Source organism: Cavia porcellus, unplaced genomic scaffold (genome assembly GCF_034190915.1).
Source record: "Cavia porcellus strain 051 isolate PalLab524CR breed Dunkin Hartley unplaced genomic scaffold, mCavPor4.1 scaffold_2, whole genome shotgun sequence".
Lineage (NCBI taxonomy): Eukaryota > Metazoa > Chordata > Mammalia > Rodentia > Caviidae > Cavia > Cavia porcellus.
In genome coordinates this window covers 109,703,324-109,728,336 of record NW_026947485.1, presented here as the reverse complement: position 1 = coordinate 109,728,336, position 25,013 = coordinate 109,703,324, and the positions used below count along the sequence as shown (strand labels likewise).

At 45.8% G+C, this 25,013-nt stretch overlaps 2 protein-coding genes, 1 non-coding gene and 1 pseudogene across 4 annotated transcripts; 3 read left to right on the top strand and 1 right to left on the bottom strand.

Annotated features, from left to right (window-relative positions):
* The first annotated feature begins 30 nt into the window (after window positions 1–30).
* Window positions 31–24,558, top strand: Hoga1 (4-hydroxy-2-oxoglutarate aldolase 1). Of its 2 annotated transcripts, XM_013143601.3 has the most exons (8): window positions 31–556; window positions 5,359–5,437; window positions 11,325–11,453; window positions 11,628–11,755; window positions 12,147–12,281; window positions 12,539–12,635; window positions 14,945–15,078; window positions 23,696–24,558. In XM_013143601.3, exons 1-8 carry the CDS (start codon window positions 506–508, stop codon window positions 23,843–23,845), a joined length of 903 nt encoding a protein of 300 aa, XP_012999055.1. In that variant the 5' UTR covers window positions 31–505; the 3' UTR covers window positions 23,846–24,558. The 2 variants fall into 2 exon arrangements, with proteins under 2 accessions (XP_012999055.1, XP_003479822.1); XM_003479774.5 differs by lacking the exon at window positions 5,359–5,437 and having other exon boundaries at window positions 36–556.
* On the top strand, window positions 576–5,344 carry CUNH10orf62 (chromosome unknown C10orf62 homolog). Its single transcript, XM_023561534.2, has one exon. The coding sequence runs from the start codon at window positions 4,075–4,077 to the stop codon at window positions 4,840–4,842; it is 768 nt and encodes a 255-aa protein (XP_023417302.1). The 5' UTR covers window positions 576–4,074; the 3' UTR covers window positions 4,843–5,344.
* On the top strand, window positions 5,765–5,867 carry LOC111754542 (U6 spliceosomal RNA). Its single transcript, XR_002789219.1, has one exon. It is a non-coding gene; the product is annotated as a U6 spliceosomal RNA (small nuclear RNA).
* Window positions 17,888–18,012, bottom strand: LOC111754508 (small nucleolar RNA SNORA2/SNORA34 family; annotated as a pseudogene).
* Window positions 24,559–25,013: the final 455 nt, after the last annotated feature.

Genomic DNA, 25,013 nt, shown 5'->3' with positions numbered 1-25,013 from the left:
TAGGGCTCTAGCTTTGTTTGTGGCTGGGAATTGTGGGAGGAGGGCCCAGGCTGGACTAGAGAAGTGCTTTAGTGTTGGCACCCAGAAACTATCCCTGGGTCTAGCAAGAGGGACATGGGCTTGTGGCATTTCTTCAACTGCATGCCAGAGGAAAAAGGGCTCTTTGGAGCCTGTATGTCTTGCTTGTGACCCTGGGAGCACCCAGCTGAGGCCTCCCCAGTGCTTACAAGTCTGGGAGACTACAAATTTTTAACTAGATGCGTTGATCATTAACGGGATAGAAAGGAATTCAAACTCAGCCTCACCTGGGGACATAAGCCAGCTAGGCCCCAGGCTGCCTGAGATATGCTGGGTCCCCGAATGTTGGCCTCTGTGAGACAGGGGCTGAGAAAGAGCTTGTCTAGGAACACGAGGGGCTGGGCCTCGGGAGAGAGGAAGAAGGTGAACATCACAGGCATCTACCCCCCGGTGACCACCCCCTTCACTGCCAACGCAGAGGTGGATTATGGGAAACTGGAGGAGAACCTGCACAAACTGGGTACCTTTCCCTTTCGAGGTAAGCAGGCCTGTCCCCTGTGGGAGGGGAACCAGAGGCTAGGCAAGACACGCAGGTGCTGGCACCTCAGACCAGACTCTTCTGTCTCTGTTTGTTTAACCAGCTGCAATGGGCTAATGTGCCTTCTGAGCTCCCAAAGTTATTATGGGATCACACTGGAAAATGGTGCTGTAGCCTTGTGTGCAGGGCTTCCTGCTGGTGTGACTGCATCAGAGGAAGTCACGTGTGGCTGTGCAGCCAGCATTCGGCTCCCTATCCTCCAAGCCTCATTTGCATGCTTTCTTCTGGGACAAGGTTTTTCTTGGCAGAATTTGTCCTCGTACTGGCTCCTCTGATTCATTTCCTTCTTTATACATGGGCCTCTCCCTTGCTGAGGCCAGGGACACCGACGTGCCACACAGCCACAGGTGCAATGCATGAAGGTAGCAGGAAATGGCAATCCAGGCAGTCCATGAGCAGTGCTTGATAGTACCACCTCATGGAGGGGAGCCTGGGCCACTGTCCAAGACCACTGACTGACCAGCACGCTGGGCTGAGATCTGAGCTGGCTCTGGTGGTATGGCTCACATTGTTTCTTTCTGCTTGCTGACTCTCACCCCGCTGAGTCACTGGACCCAGCTACCTCAACAATATTATTTGGTGTTTCCAGTTCTGGGATGATGTGGCTGTGACTTTAATGGTACAGGGTAGCAGTTAAGATGGTGGACTCTGGTGTCTGATCACAGCTCTTTCACTGACTTAGGGTGGAATCATCTCTCTAAACCTCAATTTCTTCATCTGAGGCATGGGAGTAATAAGGGTTACACTGTGAAATGGCTGGGAGATAAATCAGAGGCTGCAAGCGAGAGCACACTGAGTTATAGAGTGCTGTACATGAGACGGCATTGGTTCCCATAGTGATAAGAATTAAAACAGCAGAGCGATTGGTGATGTGGCATAGCAACTTCATGACAGTGACCAGTGGTGCAACTGAGCCTCAATCTAAAAATGATGTGACCCTTGCCCAGGGACAGTGAGGTCCCTGTGCAGACTCAGAGTGAGCAGGGAAGTCCCCTCTGAGTAACGTCTGCCATGGATTATTCACAGGGCCTACAGTTTAGATGAGGCTGGTTCCCTGAAGCAAAGAAAAAGAAGACTGATTCAGGTTTGAGCTCCCAGGATACACTGGGTCAGGAACTGTGTGTGAAAATTTTGTCTCTGGCACCTGCCTGCCACCCAGAGCATTCCTAGAAACCCTGAGACTCTTCTCTAGATTCTCTCCTTTCCATCCTGTGAGTCCTCTCCGCTGTGGGCATGGTGGGCTCCAGAGTACAGCTTTGGGGATTCGGCACAGAGTCTCTGACTTGTCTGATCCCTCTCTCAGCCACACATCAGGGAAGTAGTCTTGTGGGACACATAGCCCAGGACCTGGACATGGATCTGGATAAGGCTCCTGGCTGGCCAGGTAGAGTGACTTGAAAAATTATGTAACCTGCCTGTCTGGTTCCCTCATTTTTGAATAGCAAGCTGAGTCTTCAGGGTACTAGCCACAGACGACACAGAGCCAGGCATCCTGCCATGGGCCCTCTGTGGACACAAACTATGTCAGCTCTGTAGTCTATTCCTCTCATCCAGTTCTAGAGTGGACCTTACAGCCTATACTCAGGGGCCACAGGTCCAGTGGTCACATTTTGTATTGAGAAGTGTCTACAAGAACATGTCTTGGAAAGAGGGAGGGAAGGAGAAGTAAAGGGAATTCAGATGTGCTATGCATGTATATTAGCTCTCTTAGGGATGTAATTGTTATGTACTGCAAGCATGTGTAATTGAAGTAAAAATTTTAAAAAATCCTCTAAAGAAGTGGTGGGAACCTAAACGAGTGAACACAGAGCCTTATGGAAGCTTCTGCCTGGAACTGTGTAGCTCTCTTTTTAATCTTTTTAAAAAATCACTGTTAATTTGTACTTGAATAAAAGTTATAACCAGAAACCAGAAACCTTAATCCCACCACTTTTGAGGCTGAAGCAAGAGGATTGTGTGTTTGAGGTATCATGGGCTGCATGGCCAGTTCGAGGCTACCCTGGAATCCCTAGTGAGACCCTGGCTCAGAAAACAAACCAAAAAAGGTTATAACTATAAACAGCCCTGAGCTGACCTGTAAATAACCTCAGAGGTGGACTTTGAATTGTTGTTTCCTACTGAAGGTAGCAGACAACCACAGAGCTAGTCAAGCAAGACAGAGGAGATGTTGTCCATAAAAATTTAAACTAGTGTTCAACTTCTATGAAGAATAGACCATGATTTCTTTTTAAAGATCAAATGTTTTTGTATCTACTGGTAATAAAATCATTACTGTTACAGGAGATGTTTTGTTTCAAATGTCACAACTTTTAAAGCCTATTTTGGCATTTATTTATTTATTTGAGACAGGGTCTCACTATGCAGTCCAGGCTGGCCTTGAACTCACTATGTAGCCCAGGCTGGCCTTGAACTTGTAGTGATCCTCCTGCCTCAGCCTGCCAAGTGTTAGGATTACAGGCATGTACTACCATGCCTGGCTTCATTTTTAAAATATATTAGATGACTTCAGGGTAAAAGTAGAGCAGGCCAGGCATATATTTTCGCTGAGATGCATGGGAATTACTCAGGCTTATGCAAGCCCCCAGAGAAAGCCCAGCTGTACGGCTACCTTCTCACACCCTGCACTGTGTGCTCATTGCCATGAGGTGCATTTTGAATTTGCAGATGCACCACCAAGGCAAGAGGCAGCAGACACCACTCTGGAATGGCACTAGAGACCGTGGACCTCGTGAAATCTTCTGTTGTATCTGCTCTGCTTTTCAGTCCACTGCTTGCCTCTTTCCATGCTTCCCATAACTTCATGCTTCTCCAGACCTGACTCCTTCCTGAGCCCTTTTCCTTCTGGGCTCTGTCCTGTAATGGGCTGAAGGTTACAAGTGGGGTAGAATATGCTGAACTGGTGGCAGACATGTGCCTGGATGGAGGAAGATACCAGTCTCAGGAGGCCAAGAGTGGAAGCCATCCCAGCCAGGGCCGGCCTGGCCCAGCATCCTCTTGCCCTTGGGGTTGCCAAAGGGGGAGGAAGAAAAACCAAAGACTGGAAGATAAGGACGAGTAGCAAAAGCCAAAGGGAAATCAGGATGGGAGAAACTGTTTTCCACTGACCTTGAGGACAGTGCTCTGCCAGGGAGGCAAGATGTAGGCCTGAGGCAGTGACTGCCAGGCTAGAGCTGAGGGCTGCGTGGCCTCCCCTCACCCCACCCCCAACTGTCTTCCTCACAATAGGGCTCATTGCTGAGGCAACAGAGGAAGCCAGGGAAGATGCAGCAATGGCCTGGGGGTCAGACATACTTGGACAGCTTGCCCTTTCAAGCATGAGCCATAACATCTGGCTCCCTGACTCTCAGTGCGCTCTGCCTGCCTAGCGTAGGGTCCTGGAGACTTTCTTAGAGTTCATCCAGCAACCGCCATGCAAGGTGGTGCTGGGAACCATCCTCTTGCTAGGAGGTGGAGGTCTCATGCTGTGGGCTCAGAGGAAGAGAAATAAGATAACCTCTGGGTCTGCACAAGTTGAGTCACCAGAATCCCACAAAGCAAAGGGAAACTGGATCAAATCTCACTTTAGCTGCCTGTCGAAGGAGAAACTGGCTTCTGACAACCATGCCTACACCAGCAGCAGTGCCAACCAGCCTGAGAGAGGAAATGGGAAAGCCAGCACCACAGTCCAAGTGGAGACCGTCACCTCCAGGCATGGGCAGTGGGGCACAGGTCTGCACCAGGAATCTGTCACCAGCAGGCAGAAGACGTCTGGGTCCAGCGTGACCAAAGAGACCCAAAAGGAGTCTGAAAAGCCCTCATCCATGCATGAGGCCACATGGGCTGATGTGACTGCTTGCGTCAAGGACATTGACACCAAAGGGCAGCATGTAGCTAACTCCATGCTACAGAGAGCCACTGCTTACCAGCGCTCAGGCCACCTGGATTCCAGGGACATCAGCCCAGAGGAGCTGAAGGCCCTAGAAGAGGTGGAGATGAAGCTGAAAAGGAGTTTTATCACCCAGCGGGAAAACATCGTGGCTGGTGCCAACCACACACGCACTTTCTATGGCCAGCAGAGCCATCAGAGTCATCCCAGCCAGACAGGCCACCAAAGCCACCAGAGTCAGATGAGCCACCCAAGCCACCAGACTCATCCAGGCCACCAGAGCCAGCAGAATCACCCAGGGCACCTGAGCCATCAGGGCCATAGTCTGCCCAGCCGCAGCAGCCAGATGTTTAATTCTTGAAGCTGCTGAAGCATACCTCCCTCCCCCTAGCAGGGCTGGCCCACACAAGCAGGCCTGTTTTCTCTTCTGTGGGGAAACTCGTGCGGCCCAGGGTGAGACTCTGTTGCCAGAATCCTTCCTTCCTCAGGCCCTTTCCCAGGGGTCATGAGTAGACTCTTCCACAGAGGATGGACCCTGCTGGAGGAAGAGCTGGAGGGAAGGCACCAGCTGTGACAAATCCTGAGGCCCTGGAGACCCACTGAGAGGAGACAGACGAGGCAGACCCTGGAGCAGCCAAGCGCCCCAAACTGATGCCCAACGTCTGGAATGGGCCAATAAAGCCTTGTATTCCCTCACTCTGAGTCCAGGGGCTCTGTGGCTAGCCTGGGCCTGGGAGGGGAGAAGGGAGAGTGTTACTGCTCTAGTAGTTGAGTGCATGTGGGTCTTGGCTCAGGGTCTTTTCACTGTGCTTGATCTGCAGGCTCCATGAAATGGCCCCTTCTGACCTCGCATTTCTCTTCTCCCCACCCTACTTAGTCTCAGGTGCTGGGGAGAGACACCTGCAGGAGCCCTCAACCCACCACCTGCTGCTGCCAGGGAAGCAAGAAGCAGCCAGGTACTGGGGGAGAGGGTTAAGGAACAGGTTTTCAGAGTAGAATAAGGAAGTCAGGGGGGACTTGGACCTGTTCTCTTGAGGCCATCTCAAATCCATGATGTCCCATGCTGTATCTCTCTCCCTGCCCTGCCTGCTTCCCAGGGGCCCCTGGGATCCCTGGGATCCATGGCGGAGCCTCCGTTCTCTGCATCCACAGCTGTTGAGGTTGGGATTGCAGCCACTGCTGCTGCTATGTGTTACTAGTGTTACTGGAAGCTTCCTTTTTTTTTTTTTTTTTTTTTTTGAGAGCTTTTTAAAAAGATACACTCTAAAAAATGTTTTTAAGTCTTGCTTTGGCAGCACATATACTAAAATTGGAACCATACAAAGCAGATTAGCATGGCTCCTGAGCAGGGATGACATCCAAATCTGTGAAGTGTTCCATATATTTTGTGCTGTCATTGTTTGATTGATTGATCACTTTTTATGCCTAGGTTTTGTTACCTGAACAACTACTTCTAAGATAGCAATATGCAATATATTATCTAGTGTTGGTTTCTTACTGGGTTTTTTTTTTTTTGGAAATTACGTATTATTTCTATCCTTTTTCTGTTTTGACTTTTAAAAGAAAAAAAAAAAGAAAAAATGTTTTTAAAACTATATAATACCCTGTCCTGTGTTAAGTGTTAAGTGATATCCATTTCACAAATGAGGCTACTGAGGTCAGGGGCATAATTTGCCCAAGATAGGCTATTTCTGGGAGCAGATCATAGCTTCGCCTGACTCCAAAGCCCATGGAGTTCCCCAATTCCCTCCCATTGCTTACACCAGGTCACTCCGCCTCTCGTGTTTATCTTTGCCCTTTTTGCACACATTCCGACAATTCTTCTGCCTAGGATTCTTCACTATTTCCTTTTCCTGGATCCTAAGAAGGTGTTTTGGCGGCAAGTGGTGACCCATCCCCAGACTGCCACCTCTACTATGAATCACTAGTTACAGCTACTACAAGGCCCTAACTCAAAGTGACTCTGACATAGACATTTCTTTGGTACTAGGAATTAAACCCACGACCTTATGTTTGCCAAGCAGGCGCTGTGCCACTGAGCTAAATCCCCAGCAGACAGACATTCCTAAACATTTGCATCTATTATAGAATTGCTGGTAGTTTCCAGTCTTGGTCTTTCAAACCCCAGATCCCCCAAATCATTGCAAAGTGTGAATAAATCCATAAAAAACCCAAACAAATTGATTTTGAGCATGGTTTGGGGTATTTGAATTTTTGGAACATTACTGGTGTGACTATAGTGACTATATAAATTTCAATTTATATATTTATACATTTAAAATACTTCATAAAAAATTTGGGAAAAATAGGATCAATTACACAGGAAGAATGTTACATTAGACAAAAAAGACAGTGGTAAAGCTTGGCATCTGATTACATCCATGGTAATTCTTTGGTTTTGATCATTTACAATAGGTTAAATGTTGATGAGGAATGTACAGAAATTTTATTTTTGCAACTTTTCTTTAGGTCTAAAAGTAGTTCCAAAGTTAAAGCTAAAACATTTTCAGACTATGAGCACATGTTAAAGTTTTATTACAGTTAGGCTGTAAGTAAAATGGTCTCCAGGCAGGCAACTCAAGTATACACTCTACATTTTTTTTTTTTTAATCAGAAAGTAGACAATTGGATCACTGTTACACTGAATGCTAAGAGCAGTTAAGAGCCCCTAGATTCTGGCCTGAGTCAAAGGGGAAGGTGGCTGACTTTCTAGAGCAAGGCTCCAAGCTATTAATATTCATCATATCAGCCCCACTGCTTCTATTTTCTTGTGTTTTTCCATTTTAATTTGCTTTATAACTTCAAACCAAATCTCCTAGTCTTAGGTGTTACTTCCCAGTTTTGTGCTGATGGGCATGTGCATGAGAACTGGAGAGGTAATTTACTGGAATGAACTGACTTTCTCCAGCCCCTTTCCTTTTTTTGACATGAATTTTACAAATGAAGAATGGTGTTAAGAAGTTAACATGGCAAAGCTGACAAAGACCACTAAAATGACGATGATTTAGAAGTCATCTCTCCTGCTGTTGTAACCTGAGAAATGGCTACTGTATGGTTTGGTTTTTTTTCCTTCCATGGTATTTGGTTTTGGATATCTATTACTTTGGTACTATTCTTGTTTGCCCCTTACTATATTTGTCGGTATACTATACCTCAGCCTAATTCAAGAGACAGAAAGAGAACTTAAAAAGTTATAGAAACAATAAGTAAAGTGGTTTGTTTTATAATTTATTTTCCATGTTTGGTAAGCTTGTTATGCAATGTAAGTAAAACATCAATTTTCTATCCTGTACCCTTTTTATTATTAAAGTTAAACACACACACACACAAATAAATAAAAGAAAAAAATAGAAAATTGCTTAAGCATTTTATTGGGAATGCAAATTTCTTCCCTGAGGGAGGTTAGGAATTACATTATGCAAAAAGTGTTCTGCTCCAGGCCAGATTTGTGACAATGTTTTTGTTGTCTTTTTTTTTTTGAGATAGAGTCTTGCTATGTAGTCCAGGCTGGTCTTGAACTAACTATGTATTTTAGGGGGATCTTGAACTCTGGTGACTCTCTTGTCTCAGCCTCTCAAGTACAACAGTATTTCTTTCATACAACACATTGTCAACATATACCTAGCCTGGTCTACACTGGATGAAAATGCTGTGGAGCCCAGAGGAGCAGGGCTGTGTTCTCATACCTGTCGAAAGCTTCCACTGGAGGCCAGGCAGAAAGGGACAGCATAGACAAATATGCAGATTCAGGTCAGTGGCCCTGTGTGTGGGCGTGGGGGGGGGCGGACACTGACAAGTTTGTTCTTCATGTGGCCCCAGGGATGGGACCCAAGGCCTCCTTTATGCTAGCACACTGTCACTGAGCTCTATTCCCAGCCCTGACAGTTCTGATGGAAAGAAAATATTAAGAGACAGACCAAGGGAAGAGGGAAAAGCCAGAAGAAAAGTGATTGTGGAATCTAGAGCCAGGGACAACTTTGGAGACCATGTGATCTAATTTGTCATTTTACAGAAAGGCCAGGTGGAGAAATTTTGCCTAATCTTACAGAGGAGTGGGTTGGGGATGGGATGGAAGGGTTCTGAGGACCTCTGAGTATGCGAGGAGGTAACAAGAAGTACAGGGAACAGGAAATGGAAGTCAGAGTAGAGAGGTCTAGTAGATAAATCCTTGGAAGACTTCTTGGAAGAGGCAATAATGATGATGAACTGTAGCTGAGGGATACTCGTTATGAAGGACAACTGATTCCTTTTGATTATAGTAGAATCATGTTTGTACATCACCCACTGACCTGCTCAAGCCACCCTGGCTTTCTGGAGTAGCCAGCATGAGAGTAGCTTCCAAAATGAGAGTGCATCATCTTTCAGCTGGGGCTGGAGGAGTTAGGGCCTCCCCCAGGGTCCCCTTCAGCACCAGCTATTCCCCATTTAAGGCTTGGAACCTTCTCCTGACTTCATGACAGTTGACATTATTAAGTACCAGGTTCTAGCCTAGAGTACCCCCCTCTCTGCCTCAGCCTGGGGGTCAGACCTTCCAGGGACAGGAGAGAGGGCCTTGCTATGGGAGCCTTGAGTACAGGGCCTGCTGCTACCTCCCAAATGCCGTATCCTTCGGTCCTGCTTTGAGGTCAGGTCCATCTGTGGGACTCAGGAGCCTCTGGAACTGACCACTGGATGCAAGGTGACTTGGGAATGTCTGCAGCTGGGTCAGGGACTGTGGCATAAGTCCACCCTACTCCAGGGTGGCAGATGGCTTTGGCTTTGGTATAGAGAATTAGCAAGAGTTTGACCTCTAACTCCTTGGTCAAGGGTACTGGTCTGATCCTGGCCAGATCATTGCCCTCAACCTTTTCTGGGAAGGCTCTGAGGTCTGCTGTAGAAACACACAGAAGCCTCTTCCCCTTCAGCTTCCAGCCTGACATGAAGGAGCTAATCCTCAGGACGTGATCCAGTGGAACCCAGAAGCTCTTTGCCTCACGACGCTGCTTGCTATATTATTAAGGCAAAACACTTGAAAGAAAGAGAGGGGGAAAATGGCTAGCTATGAGTGATAACCTGGCAACCCACTCAGCAGAATCTACTTGATGTGGTAACAGCATGGCTCGTGGTATGTAGCTGAGTCTATATCACACTGTGTCCCCTTAGGAGTGACTCACAGGAACAATTTCTCTTGGTCTGTGCCAGGGCAGCTGCTTTCCTTTTATCTTTTAGGTTCTACATATCTGTTAGCTGACCACATTTCCATTTTAGCTTCAAATTCTGGGAAACTCCACATCATATTCCTGGCTCATCTCTCATAACCATGTGGCAGGGATTTTGTATGCCCAGTTTTCTTTTCTCTTTTTCTTCTCCCAAACATCTTTATATTTAATTAATCTGATTGTGCGAGTATTTGCAAACTACTTCAGTGTTGTTTTTTTTTTTTTTTGTCTTTTTCCTTTTTATCGGTACCAGGGATCGAACTCACGACTGCCTGCTTGCAAGGCAGGTGCTTATGCCGCTGAGCTAAATCCCCAGCCCCACTACTTCAGTTTTATAAAAATTGGAATAGAGCAGAGAGCAGAAAAAGAAGTTAAATAGAACAACTCAGGAAGTAATTCTAACATTCTTTTGGGCTCAGCTGAAGAATATAAATTCTAGGGCTGGGCATTTAGCTCAGCAGCATAAGCACCTGCCTTGCAAGCAGGCGGTCGTGAGTTCGATCCCCGGTACCAATAAAAATGAAAACGACAAAAAAAAAAAAAAAAAAAAAAGAATATAAATTCTTTGGGTCTCAGAAATAAAATGTTGGAAGTTCCACAAATAATTCAAAATAAAACAATGAGATATCTATTTTTATGCAGAAAACTGGCAAAAAATAGTTCTGACAGTCCGAAGAGTTGGCATGGATAAACCCTATCAGATGGCCTCTGCTGCTGCTACTGTATACGCTGGCTTGGAAGCGTGGTGCCTGTGAGAATTCACAAAGACACGGCACAGCAACTACACACCTGGCAAATACTAGAGAAATTCTTGGATGTATGCAAAAATTGTTTTTGCACTGTTTTCAGCAGCCAAAAGAAGCAAATATTCCAAGCGCTCTCCACAATAGAATGAAAAATGAATTGTGGTCTAACCATATAATCAAACGATATACAGTGATTAAAATGAATGAGTCATAGCTACATGTGCTGTGTGGACAAAGCTCAAAACATGACATGAAATGAAAACATAGAACTGCAGAAAGTTATGTGAGGCTTGTTCTACTTCTACAAAGTTTAAAATTACCAAAGTTTGTGTATGTTCATGGACCCGTAAGCATATGAAGACAGGAATGGAAACCATAAATCCCTGACTCAGGATAAGGAGAGGAAAGAGACAGGTGATCAGGATTAGGCTTGCCATAAGTACTGGGTACCCAGTTGTGGATGATTTCACCGACTATTCTTTTTGATATGGTTAAAATGTTTCATCACACAAAAACAGCTCACCATGGTGGCACGTGGCTGTAGTCTCCATGACTGGGGAGGTTGAGGCAGGAGGATGGCAAGTTCAAGGCTAGCCTGGGCAACCTAGCCAATCCTGCCTTATAAAATAAAAAGGCTGGGGATGTAGCTCAGTGGTAGAGCATTTGCCTAGCATGGGTGAGGCCTTGAGTTTAACTCCCAGTACTGGGGGGAAATTTTTTCACAAAGAAAAACTATTAAGGAGACTGTCATACACCTGGTAAAAACGTTCTGCCTGTATGAAGACAGGGCTGAGGAAGAAAGCTGTGGAAAGCTGTGATGGGGAGGTAGAAATGCGGTGAGTGTAAACCCATGTCCTGGTAGGAGGGCATCAGTCTCTGAGATGGGCCCTCTGTTGCAGGCTTCGTGGTCCAAGGCTCCACTGGAGAGTTCCCCTTCCTGACCAGCGGCGAGCGACTGGAGGTGGTGAGCCGAGTGCGCCAGGTCGTGCCCAAGGACAAGCTCCTGTTAGCAGGCTCCGGCTGCGAGTGTGAGGCCTGAATGCCTGGGCTCGGGATCGGCTGGGCTGTGGGTCCAGGCTCCTCAGCTCTGGGGTTGGGTTCTGTCTGCTTGTTCTGCCTTTCTTGGGACTCTCTGAGGCTCCCTTTGCTCACCCCAAAGATTTGGCTCACAATGACACTTCCCCCTGCTCTTCCTCCTGAAGCCACTCAAGCCACCGTGGAGATGACTGTCAGCATGGCGCAGGCCGGGGCTGATGCTGCCATGGTGGTGACTCCTTTCTACTACCGCGGCCGCATGAACAGCGCTGCTCTCATTCACCACTACAGCAAGGTGGATACGGGGTGGGGCGCAGTCAGAGGCCTGGGAGCGAGAGGAGATGAGAGAAGCTAGGGGTGGAGTGGTGAGCCCACTTCCAGTGAAGAGCAGCTACCGTACACTAGTGGTATAAAACTGGACCACTGTGTCACTGTTTCCTTCCCTTCTAAAATGGGAGGATGATGGTTCTTGAGGTTTAAATGAGATCTGGAGCACAACGGATTTTGTAGAGAGTACTCAGTAGATATTCTCCACCATTCTACAGTAGCTGCAGTCAGTTTCTACAGCACTGGCAGGTCAGGTTCAGAACTGTTCAGACAGCGGCGCGTGACCTGCTGGGGCCATGCCTGCAGCTCTGAGGGTCTGGGGTGACTGCCATCTCCTCCTTTCTCTCTGTGCCCCTCAGGTTGCTGATCTCTCTCCAATTCCTGTGGTGCTGTACAGCGTCCCAGCCAACACAGGACTGGACCTGCCTGTGGATGCAGTGGTCACACTTGCTCAACACCCAAATATTGTGGGCATGAAGGACAGTGGTGGCGATGTGAGTGGCAGCTGCTCCCAGGCTGGGATGCCTTCCTCCTCCTCCTCCTCCTCCTCCTCCTCCTCCTCTGGACCCCAGTGTGTTAGTTACCTGCTTCAGAGTAGCTCTGGGACCAGGGTTGGTCCTGGCTTCTCTCTGTGGAGCAGGCTCTCTGGGGCTTTGTCTGAACTTGAGACCCTGTCCCTGGGAACTGGGCTGTCGGTTCAGGCCAATGGCTGACTCTGGGCCAGGCTCTCACAGCATGTTTGCTGTTTCAGGTGACGAGAATCGCGCTGATTGTTCACAAGACGAGGCATCAGGATTTTGGGGTACTGGCTGGATCTGCTGGCTTCTTGCTGGCCAGCTATGCCTTGGGTAGGTTACCTAACTCCCTTCCCACTGTCATGGGTGGCCAAGATACACCCTGCCAGCTGGGTTTATTGGGAGAGATTGGAAAGGCCAGGTCTGCAGAATGTGAACAGCTAGAAAATTGCCCACCTGCTTTCTTGCCTGACACTGGGTACTCGTGAATAACCTTGTTGTCAGGAGTGTGGCCATGTACAATTCATGAACTGTAGTAGGAATGTTTTCAGGTTATTCTAAGCCCCAAGTTCATGTTAGATGAAAATTTAGCTCCTCCAAGCTGAGGTGGGAGTGCATACCTGTGATCCAGCACATGCCTCTGACTGAGGCAGAAATATTGCAAATTTGATCCTACCTGGGAGACTTAATGACTTAATGAAACTTTGTTTCAAAAAGTAGATGGGGATGTAGTACAGTGTGAAGGCCCTGAGCTAAATTCCCAGTACTATGGGCGAAAAAGTGTAGCTCCTCTAGGCCAGGTGGATGGCACATGTCTGTAATCTCAACACATGGAAGGCTAAGCACGAAGATTGTTATATAGTCTGGGCTACACAGAGAATTTAAGGGCAATCTGAGATACATGGTGAGACTTGGTCTCGAGGGAAAAAGATCTTGAGGCCTCCCCTCAAGGTCAGAATTGTACCCTACTTTACCTCGAATCCCAATCTAGAATGCACTGTTAGACCTGCAGGTCTGGGCCTGGGACCTTCAGTTGCCTTGATCAAATTCTATTCCACTCCAGGGATCCTAGGAATGTCACTTATACCAGCTGCTCTCACCTATTTTGGGTCAAGGTCCGTGGGTGCAAGTGGTATTTGAACCCTGGGGGAGGAAAATGGAGGGCAGCATCTGCTCCCTTCAGCCAAAACCTCAGGGACTTTAGCTTCCAGTGACTTTTATAGTAAGTCTCTGACTTAAAATAGTCAAGTGGTAAACTTTCCCAGATACTGTGTAAGACTCACAGGCACACTGTGTGAGGCTCACAGGGACACTGCATGAGGCTCACAGGGGCACTGTGTGAGGCTCACAGGTGTACTGTGTAAGGATCAGAGGGGTACTGGGTGAGGCTCACAGGGGTACTGGGTGAGGCTCACAGGGGTACTTCGTGAGGCTCACAGGCACACTGCGTCAGGCTCACAAGGGTGCTGGGTGAGGCTCACAGGGGTACTGTGTGAGGCTCACAGGCACACTGTGTAAGAGTCACAGGTGTGCTGTGTAAACCTCCCTTCATCAGATTATTCATGGATCTGATTTACGAACATTCTCCCTGAGCAGAACTCATTTGAAAGTTGGCAACTTACTATATCTCAGAGGACAACACTAGTTCATGTGTTCCCTGTAGACTTTGCCTTGTACATAGTTCTTTGTGCATACCCTTTTTGCCATGTTGCAGTCTCTAAAGTGCAGGAAAAAAACACTGGGACCCCTTTCCCCCTCTTTTAGAGTGGGGTGGATGGGAAGAGCACAGGCTCTGGAGATGGGGCTATCTGAATTGGAATCTGTTTCCCCATTTACCCGCTGAGTCACATGGGGCAATGCACACGGCCTCTCTGAGCCTGAAGAGGCACTATGAGGATCAGAGTGCACCAGTCCTGTGTGTGCCACAGTGCCTGCTGCATGGTAGGTGTTCTATAAACCGAGCCCTGTTTGCTCATCCCAAATTGTCCACTCTCTTTCCAGCCCCAAGGCCACTGTACTTACGGTCACTCCAACTACTCTTGGAGTCACACTCAAAGGCTGGCAGAGACACCTGAGGTTTCCAAGTTTACAACCAACACATTTTCACTACTCAGATGGGGAACAGGGGACATGCAAGCCTGGGACTTGTCCAATGTGATGCAGCCAGTAGGAGGAATAGCCCAGTCTCTGATCTGGTGCCCAGAGCTCTCTCCACTCCTCTTCCTCACTGCTACCCCTATCACTGTCTCGGGGTGAATTCCCCTAGGGGAAAAGGTTTCAGGAGAGCACAAGCTCACAGTTACTCCAGACCCTTCCAGAACTAATAAGTCAGGGGGCTGCTGGAAAAACATGGAGATGTCGGGCAGGCAGGACCTTTGTCTGGAAGGGTAGAGGAGGCCGTTTGGCCTCATGTCCCTGCTCTTCACAGACCATGTGGCCCAGGAGATTCTATTTTGAACAAGTAAGCATGTTTTTCTCTCTGGAAGTGTGGGCGTGGGTTCACAGAGCATGGCTTTGCCGTGGCCAACAGTGGTACAGAAATTCACATCCTATGTCCCAGGATGAAGAGGTTCAGGTACCAGGGTTTGGGATTGTCTGTGGGAAGTGGCTCTGGCTAATTCTCTGTATTTTATTTTGGGCAGGAGCTGTGGGGGGCGTGTGTGGCCTGGCCAACGTGCTGGGAGCCCAGGTGTGCCAGCTAGAGCGACTCTGCCTCACTGGGCAGTGGGAGGAAGCCCGCAAGCTGCAGCTCCGCCTCATCGAGCCTAACACTGCGGTGAGCTCCCCCGGGCATCTGGGGAGGGGCTCTGTGCCTGCGCAGGAGTGGGAGCCTGGGCTGGTGGGCCTGCACTGTGCCTTCTCCCCTTTCACAAAGTTCTCTTAGAGTGCATCTCAGCGCACCTGCTTCCTTCCTTTTCTTTCTTTCTTTCTTTCTTTTTTTTTTTTTTTTTTTGTCTTTTTGAGACAGTTCAAAGAGGAGCTCTTTGTACCTCCCCGGGAAAACCCTGGCTGCAAATAAAGTGTAGCTCAGTTGTTTGTTCCTCCAGTTTAGGTATGAATTAGAATCCTTGGGGGAATAAAGCACTGGCCTTTTTGCACTGAAACAAGTGATGGTGACATAGGCAGCAATCCTAAAACAGGACTCAGAGATGACTGCCTAGTGAGAGGGAACCGTGGGCCTTTTAAATCAGCTCTCCAGGAGCCAGATTCTGAAAATCACAACAATTAGGAGACATTGGAGGCTGAAGATACTCAGGGCCCGCTTTTCCAGCACAGCTGTTTCTTCAGATAATCTATGCTGCAGTCAAACCATGACTTCAGTTCTGTGTTGGGCAAGTCAAGGACAAGAAGACAGAATGCTGACTGGGGATACAACTCAGTAGTACCGTGCCTGTGGTCGGGTGTGAGGCCTGGGTCTCATCCCCAATCTGGAACAGGGAAGACAAAAGAGAGCAAAAGCAACTGGAATCCTTTTCAAAGCAGAGCCCCTCCCTCCCTACATCCCTCCCTCCCTTCCTGCTTTCCTTCCTTTTCTTTCCTTCTTTTTTTTTTTTTTTTTTTGTCTTTTTGAGACAGAGTTCACTATGCAGCCCAGGCTGGCCTCAAATTCGCAACAATCATCCTGTCTCACACTCCTGAGTGCCAGATGGCAAGTATGTACCACCATACCTGAGTTAAAGCCATTTTAGGGCTGGGGATTTAGCTCAGTGGCTTAAGCTCCTGCCTTGCAAGCCCGAGGTCCTGAGTTTGATCCCCAGTACCAAACAAACAAACTAAAAAGCCATTTTGAAGTCTGAGGCAAACAGACCAAAAAATATATATTATATTTGTTGTCTGGAAATAAATTGTAGATTCATATGTAGTTGTGATTAATTTATTAATTTCCCCCAGTGGTAGCATTTAATACAGTACATCTATGGAATATTTTTACTATATTGGATAGGATATAGGATAACTATATCCTACAATATAGTCAAAATATATGTTACTGTCATCACCATAAGATCCTTCATGTTATCCTCCTCTAACCACACCTACTCAGCCCTATTTCCACCACCTGAACTCCTGGTAATCCAAATGTGTTCACCATTTTTATAATTTGGTCAGTTCAAGACTATACTATCTGGAAACATATGTAACTTTTGGGGATTTGCTTGTTTTCACTCGGCATAATCCTCCAGAAATTGATATAGGTTGTATGACCAATTGTAACTCTTGCCAGGGATACAGCTCAGTGGCACAGTGCCTGGCTGACAAGTGTGAGGTTGTGAGTGCAATTCCCAGTACCAAAAATAATTGATTCCTTTCAGTTACTCAGTAATAGTCCACGGACTGCTACACACCTGTTTACCACTTACCCATTGAAGTGGAGCTGGGTTCCTTCCCATCTTTGGCTATTGAAAGCTGCCATGGCCAGGGATATAGCTTAGCAACACAGCACCTGCCTGGCAAGAGCAAGGTCCTAAGTTGGATCCCTGGTATGAAAAAACAAAAAACAAATACAAAGAACAACAATAAGAAACCCCTGCCATGAATATTTATGTACAGTTTTTGTGTGACTATGCTTTTCCTGGGATGAATACTAGCAGTGTAATTATGGGTAGTATGGTGCTGCATGTTTAGCTTTTTGAGAGAGGTCTTCCTGTGTAGTTCAGGCTGGTCTTGAACTCACTATGTAGCCCAGACTGACCTCCAGCTCCTGCCCCTGCCTCCCAGGTACTGGGATTACAGGCAGGCTGCACCACACCCAGGATGTTTAACTTTTTAAGAAACTGCTGAATTTCTTTTCCAGAGTGGATGTACCATTCTATATTTACACCGATGTAAACATATATATGATTCAGTGTCTATATCCCTACCAGCATTTTGTGCTATTCCTTTTTTAAAAAATTGTAGCCATTTTGACAGGTATATAGTAATAATTCATTGTGATTTAAATTTGCATTTCCCTGATGGCTAATATTGAACAGATTTTTAATGTGTTAATTTGTCACATCCTCTTCTCTCAAATATCTTTCTAAGTCTCCTGCCCATTTTTTCTTTCTTTTATTTCTATTTTAAAGAGAATAAAACAAAACAATAAAATAAAACAATGGGAATGATATTGAATTTCAAAAACAGGACAGTAGGAAATCAACCACAGTGACTGTAATACACATTGTTGTCCTCTAAACAGATGCTCAGAATACAGACATAGTCAGATGATACATTAAACAGTGTAAGCAACATCTCCTTACTTCAGTTGCTATTGTTTCAGAAATTTCAGGCCTGTTACTCCTAATTGCTTTTGTGTCTGTGTCTCTGGACTTGTTCTGCATGGGCTGGGGATCTGAGATTGCACTCTGCTCCTTCCTCTCACATTTTCCTGGGTTGCTGAGTCCAAGGCGTTTCCTGCATTGGCTGCCCGTCCCCAGTGCAGAGAATTGGGCTAGGTAATTGGGTTACTCTGATCCAAGCTTTCCCCAGTGGCGGAGAGGTGCTGAGTAGCTGCTTATTGATATTCCCTGGTGGTGGTGGGACCCTGGCCTGTGGATTTCTCTCCTCTGGGCTGCGGTGGGGAGCTCATGAAGCCGGGGCGGTGGGGAGGTTGTTTCTTTCTAATGAATTGACCATTGCATTTTAAAGTTCTTAAATGGCCAACAGACGACAGAAAGATAACACCTTGAAACCAACAGCTTCAGAAAACTTCTGGCCTCTAATTCAGGACCATTCTCTTCTCCTTCTCCTTCTCCTTCTCCTTCTCCTTCTCCTTCTCCTTCTCCTTCTCCTTCTCCTTCTCCTTCTCCTTCTCCTTCTCCTTCTCCTTCTCCTTCTCCTTCTCCTTCTCCTTCTCCTTCTCCTCCTCCTCCTCCTCCTCCTCCTCCTCCTCCTCCTCCTCCTCCTCCTCCTCCTTCTTCCTCTTCTTCCTCTCTCTCTCTCTCTCTCTCTCTCTCTCTCCCCCCCTCCCTCCCTCCCTCCCTTCTTTCTCCTCCTTCTCCTCCTCCTCCTCCTCCTCCTGATTCTTCTTATTTTTTTGGAGACAGGGTTTCACTCTGCAGTTCAGGCTGGCCTTGAACTCACTCGGTAGCTCAGGCTGGCCCCAAACTCAGTGATCCTCCTGCCTCAGCCTCTTGAGTGCTATGTTTACAGGAATGTGCCACCACATTGGGTGATTCTTCTTTCTTTCTCTGTTTTCTTTCTTTTGGTGTTGGGGGATCCACCCCATGACCTTGCACAAGTTAAACTTGTATTTTACAACTGAGCTACACTGTGAGGAACAGCTTCAATGGGCTACTCTTTCCCTTGACCATTTTCTAATTGGGTTGCTTTTTTAATGCTGAATTTTGAAAGTTCTTCAACCAGGCATGGTGGCAAATGCCTAGCACTTGGGAAGCTAGGCAAGAAGATCAGTATGAGTGTGAAGCCAGCCTGGGCTACATAGTGAGTTCAAGACCAGCCTGAATTAGAGCAAGACCCTGTCGAAAAAATCTAAAAAAAATAAAGTTCTTCATATCTTCTCAATACTAGTACTTTGTAGGATATGTGATTTATATTTTTTCCTGGTCCACATTTATCTTTTTATTCTCTTTACCAAGCAAAAGTTTCAAGCTTTGATGAAGTTCAGTTTATTATTATTATTATTATTGTTTTTAGTATTGGAAATTGAACTCATGACCTTGCACTTGCAGGGCAGGTGCTTACGCTGCTGAACTAATCCCTCTGGCCCCATCATTATTATTAATTAATTTATTTATGTGTTTATCTTTTTGAGATCAGGTCTCGTTATACAGTTCAGGCTGGCATTGAGCTCATTGTAGCCCAGGCTGATCTTGAACTTGCAATGATCCTCCTGTCTCAGCTGACAGTGCTAAGATTACAACATTAGCCACAACACCTGGGTTATCATTATTTTCTTTATGAATGATGCTTTTAGTATCAAATCTAACAATTCTTTGCTTAGCACTAGATTATGAAAATTTACATTTTTCCTTAAAGTTTTATAGTTTTGTATTCTGCACACTTGTTATCCATCTTGAGTTAATTTTTATATAAAGTGTAATACTTTTGTCATTTTTTAGATGTGTGCCTATCAACATTTGTTGAAAAAGCTGTCTTTCTTTTGCACCTTTGTCAAAAATGTGTGGGACATAGTTTTGTGGACCTATTTCTGAATTCACTTTTCTTTTCATTGATCTGTATATATATTCCTCCACAATGCCACAGACTTGATTGTTTTAGTAACATAAAAGTCTTAAAAGAAAAATTTCTTTTCCCTCAAAATTGTTAGTTGATCTAATTTCTTGCCTTCCATATACATTTCAGAATAATCTTTCTGTACACAAATATTTTGCTGGACTTTAATAGGAACTGTGTTCAACTGGTATAGAGTTGATTGACATCTTTGCTATGTCCTCTTCCAACCCTTGCTCAGGGAAGGTCTATTTATTTAGATCACTTTTTAGAAAAATTTCTTCAGTATTTTGTAGTTTTTGGTAAATATCTGTTTGAGAAATGTATACCTAAAGAGTTCATGTTTTTTGGGTGATTGATTATACTTTTAATTTCATTATCCATATGAAATCCCCTAACTACCATTGCTAGTATTTAACACTCAATTGATTCTTTTTTGAGACAGTGTTGCTGTTTAGTCCAGGTTGGATTTGAATTTAAGATCCACCTGCTTCTGCCTACCATACCTGGATCACAACTGATTTTTTTTTTTTTTGCATGTCTGTCTTACATCCTGTCTTTACTGAACTGACTTACTCATTGTAGTTCTTTTTTATATATTTCTTGGGGTTCCTATATAGGCAATCATATCATACGTCTATTTCTAGCTTTTAGTTTTGTAAATGCTTTTTATCAAGTTGAGCAATCTGTTCTTAGATTCTGAAGTTTTAAAAGTTACAAATTGGTGTTGAATTTTGTCAAATGTTTTTCTGTATTGATAGATATGATCATGTGGCTTTCTTCTTTACCTTGTTAATATGGTGGATTATATTAATTTTCAAGTATTTGACACATATTTGCTTTCCTGGAAAAATTTCATTAGTCATGGCATGTCATTCTTTTGATGGGTTGCTGAATTTTATTTGCTAATGTTTTATTAATGATTTTTGTGCTTTGCATTCATGAGGAATATTGGTCTCTTCCTTTTTTTTTTTTTTGTTGTTTTTTTGAGACAGGGTCTTGCTATGACTCAGCCTCCCAAGTGCTTGGAGTACAGGTGTATGATACCATGTCCGGCTCTTTCTCTCTCTCTCTCATGGGGATCAAACTGTGCTTGTCAGGCAAGTGCTTATGCCACTGAGCTAAATCCCCGGCCCCCAAAACGAAAGTTTTTAAAAGGGTTGGGGATATGGCTCAGTGTGAAGGCTCTATGCTCAATCCCCAGTCCTACAAAAACAAAACACTCACAACAACAAAAAACTTCAGTATTATTTTAGGTTTAAGGCTTTTATATATACTCAAAACATTATCTATATTAATTTACTTTCTTGGCTTTAATGGTAGCAAACTCATTTAAAATATTTTTTCCCCAAAATATACAAATATACATCTAGGAAGAATTTTTTAAAAATGCAAAAAGCCACATATGTAGGGATACACATGTTAACTGTTGACTCAGGCTGTAATAAGGTAGGGTGGGACTCTGTTGAATGATGTTTTAAAAATTGTTCATCGTGGATTTGCTTGCATTAATCTTTGTGTGTGTGTGTTTGTGTGTGTGTGTGTGTGTGTGTGTGTGTGTGTGTGTGAGAGAGAGAGAGAGAGGGTCTCATTATATAGTTCAGGATGTCCTAGAACTCACAACGTATCCCAGGCTGGTTTTGAATTTATGGCAATTCTCCCACCTCAGCCTCCCAAGTGATGGGATTACAGCCACTATGTCCAGTTTGTTCACATTAATTTTGATTTTAAAAACATTGCATTGACATTCTTTATCTTGATTATTAACGGTTTTTAAAAAAATCTCCTTAAATTGTGGATCTAAGACAAGTACCTGCTAGCTTCATCACAGACCCAGGATAAACAATGCAGATGCTCTTCTATGGTGCTTTGTCTGGATAAAGTGGTGGGGTGGGCACTAGGGCCCCCTCACAGCTTGTATCCTATCTCAAAGGGGCAGATTAGCTCAGCTTTAGAGAAAGGACAGCTGCAGGGGAAGCATGAATCTTCTGGGATTAGACACTATAAATAGCGTGTAAGAACTTGCTGAATTGAGGGCCTTTCAGCTAAGTCCACGGGCACAAGAGGTTTTGAACACTGGCCATTTAACAGGGCAGGGCCTTGGCTCCCCCGTTTCCATCCACCTGTGAAGGAGAAGGTCCCAGGACCTATATCCCAGCAGGACAAGAGGAGGTGGTGCTTTTAGAGCCCTAGGGACTGGTGTAATGCTAGAGGTGTTTTCCTCACCTGATTCTTTTGAGGTCTCTATGGGTTGGTGTACTTTTGCCTCTCTCTCTCTGTCTTTTTGAGGCAGGGTTCTCTATGCAGTTCAGGCTGGCCTTAAACTCACTTTGTAGCCCCTGCTTGCCTTGAACTCACAGGGTGTAAGTCATTACTTCTGAATCTACTCCCTCACACGATATTCTAACACTTCGGCCTTTTTACCCCAGATCTCTAAGTTGGAAAGACCCATGGAAGGGAAGGAAACCAAGTGGTACCTAGAGAAAAGCTGTGCCCACTGCAGGTTTCTAAACATCACTGGTACACCTCTCCCAGACCCTGAACTCACAGCAATCCTCCTGCCTCAGCCTCTTGAGTGCTGGAATTACAGACGTGTGCCACCATGCCTGGCCTTTTATAACCCTATTTTATAGGCAAGCAGCTTGGGCTGTTTCTGGGAGGACAGGAAACCTCCCTGCTGTCTTAGCTCTCTTGTGCTTTACCCCATGCTGCCTCTCTCTGCATGCCTTGCTTGCCCTCCTGTGCCAGCTCCGGGTGGGCACACGCTCAGGAATGCCTGGAACACCTTGCTGCTGCCCGGGCTCAGGCTCAGACACCCCGAGAGCCACTTGATGTCACTCTGATGCCCTGCCCTGTTGAACACAATGTTCTTCCTCCAGATTCCCACCCAGCCAGCCTCCAGCTATATTTAGGACTTTCTGGGCTTTACCACCAAAACATTCAGGGTCTGGGAGAGGTGTACCAGTGATGTTCAGAAACCTGCAGTGGGCACAGCTTTTCTCTAGGTACCACTTGGTTTCCTTCCCGTCCATGGGTCTTTCCAACTTAGAGATCTGGGGTAAAAAGGCCGAAGTGTTAGAATATCGTGTGAGGGAGGAGATTCAGAAGTAATGACTTACACCCAGTCCAGGAATGAAGCTGGAGCTTACTGGTGGAAGGGGAACAAGAGATGGAGGAAAGGGACAAGGGAAGGGGAAGGGGAGTAAACAGAATTCAGATGAGTTGTGTAATGTGCTCACTCCCTCCCATGTGAATGCAATTACTATGTACTGTAAACATATACTAATAAAACCAAACATTTTAACAATCAGTGTTTTAAAAAGCCTAATGGCCTCTAGTAGTGAATAGTTTCTAGTCGTTCATTACTGATTTTCAGTCTACTTCCTACTCCAAGCTACCTCATTATTTCTACCCTTCATAAAGTCCTATTTCTAAGGTTTAGCCTTCTCTCAAAATTACACTTTACTAAGTAATGATTTTTTCCTAGTTTTTAGAGCCAAATACTCGTCAACACTTTGGATCACTATGAAATAACCAGCTGCTGTACCAAAAACAAAGGAACCTGGTCCTTCATTTATTCTGTAAAATCCTACATGTAATTTTAGTGGCTTTAGGTCTTCCATTGTACTTGCCGAGATTTTACATGTCATGTTGTCTGATCCCCTCACTTTTTTGGCAAGAAAACTAGCTTAAGTAATGACACAACACACAGTTAAACAGCCAGACTTATTTGGACAGTGATGCAGCTCTTCCAAGGAGAGTGTTTAAACAGGTCAGGGAGGGACCCTGATGCCAGGGAGGTAAGGGCCGTGCCTGAGGTCACCAGAGACCTCTGCTCCTGTCTCCCAGTTTGCAGTGTCCTGCAGAGGCTCCGGGGAGCCCGGCTAAAGACTTGGTGCTGTAGTACCCACAACTTTCTCCCTTTCACCCTGGCCTGATGGCAAAATCGCTCTATTTCCTGTTGGAGTGGATTTTTCCTCCTGAAAACAAGGACGCACGCATGTTCCTTCCTCAGTTCACATTTTGTTCTTTACCGTTACTGACCTGCTTGCTGGTCCGTAAATCTGGATTTCATTCTATCCTGGGCGCTACAGATTTGGTAGAGTTCTTTCACGGGGTGTGGAAGTAGAAACCCCAGATTTCTGTAAGTGACAGATGTCTGGGACCTGGGTAGGTATAAGCAGGGGTTTCTGCCGTCTCTTATCACAGGCCTTGCTTTTTAGGTGACCCGGCGCTTCGGAATCCCAGGGCTGAAGAAAGCCATGGACTGGTTCGGCTACTATGGGGGACCCTGCCGTGCCCCACTGCAGGGGCTGAGCCCCGCTGAAGAGGAGGCACTGCGCTTGGACTTCAGCAGCAATGGCTGGATCTGAAGGCGCCCTGGGAACGCCGGGCTGGAGCCCTCTGTCTCTCCTTGCCCCTGCATCCTGCAGAGTGAAGAAGAGTGGGGGATGGGCCAGGAGCTCCTTTCCCGCTTCACCCCTACTAGGCACCCCCGTGCAACCTCCCCGTCTCCCCCTATTTCTCTCCTAGATATGCCGAGTCTCTAAAGACCAGCGGACTGGGCAGGAGGAATCCCTGACCTGCCTCTGTACTGTGTATGCTATTCTCTATCCCGGGCCCAGAAAACGGAGAGCAGAGGGGAAGAGGAGAGAACGGTGGGGTCACAGGGAACTGTACACTGAAGGGATGATTATTAGCCTTCTGAGTCAGGGTTATTACTAAAAATGCAGGTTCTGACTGTTTCCAGAGGATGCAGCGGGCTAGGAAACCTGATTGGGAGAATGTCGCTGGGCTTTGGAAGACCCCAAACTGCATTCCAGTCACTATGCCCCTCCTAAATCTGTTTTCATTCCGTCTTGTTTACTCACCATCAAGTGCACAGACAGCTTCATGGCTGTTAAACTGGTAAATAATGACACCTGCTGGATAAACACACATTCTGGAAGACTAATTGGACTGGCCCACTCTGCAACACTAAGGAAGGGGTCTTGGCACGAGACAGAGCCATCTTCATATCTGTAAGCACTCTGCTTATTATTAAAAATAACCATGTTGTCACTATAATAAAGTTTAACAAATAAAACTAGTGTGGCTTTGTACCAGGTTTCCTGGCCAGATACTGAGAATACTCTTATAGGTAATGGAGCCCTCGTGGTTTGCCTCTTTCCAGCTCTGAGGGGCTGAGAGAGGCCCTAACAATACTGAACAAATGGCCAGATTAGTGGGGGCCTGGCAAAAGGTTCACAGTTTCAAATCGGAAACTATAAAGAGGTGAAACCATGCCATACTTAGCACATGAGTTAGAGGCTGCTTTCTCCAAAATGTTTAACTCTTTTCAGTGATAATATGTGGCCAGTGGCTGAAAAACAGATAATTTTTAAAAATGTTATTCATTAAAAGAAAAGTTATCCCAGCACTTGGGAGACTGAGGCAGGAGGATTACCATAAATTCAAGGCCAGTTTGGATTACACGTGAATTCAAAGCCAATTGGAACTATATAGTAACACCCTGTCTCCAAAAAAAAAACAACAAACAAA

What these genes read in the sequence shown, in the direction of transcription:
- Hoga1 (XM_003479774.5), top strand. Translation starts at nt 346, where the DNA reads ATGCTGGGTCCCCGAATGTTGGCCTCTGTGAGACAGGGGCTGAGAAAG. An exon ending in GGGTACCTTTCCCTTTCGAG is followed by an intron (nt 557 to 11,324) that starts GTAAGCAGGCCT and finishes CCTCTGTTGCAG; the next exon opens with GCTTCGTGGTCCAAGGCTCC. An exon ending in TCATTCACCACTACAGCAAG is followed by an intron (nt 11,756 to 12,146) that starts GTGGATACGGGG and finishes TGTGCCCCTCAG; the next exon opens with GTTGCTGATCTCTCTCCAAT.
- CUNH10orf62 (XM_023561534.2), top strand. Translation starts at nt 4,075, where the DNA reads ATGCTGTGGGCTCAGAGGAAGAGAAATAAGATAACCTCTGGGTCTGCA.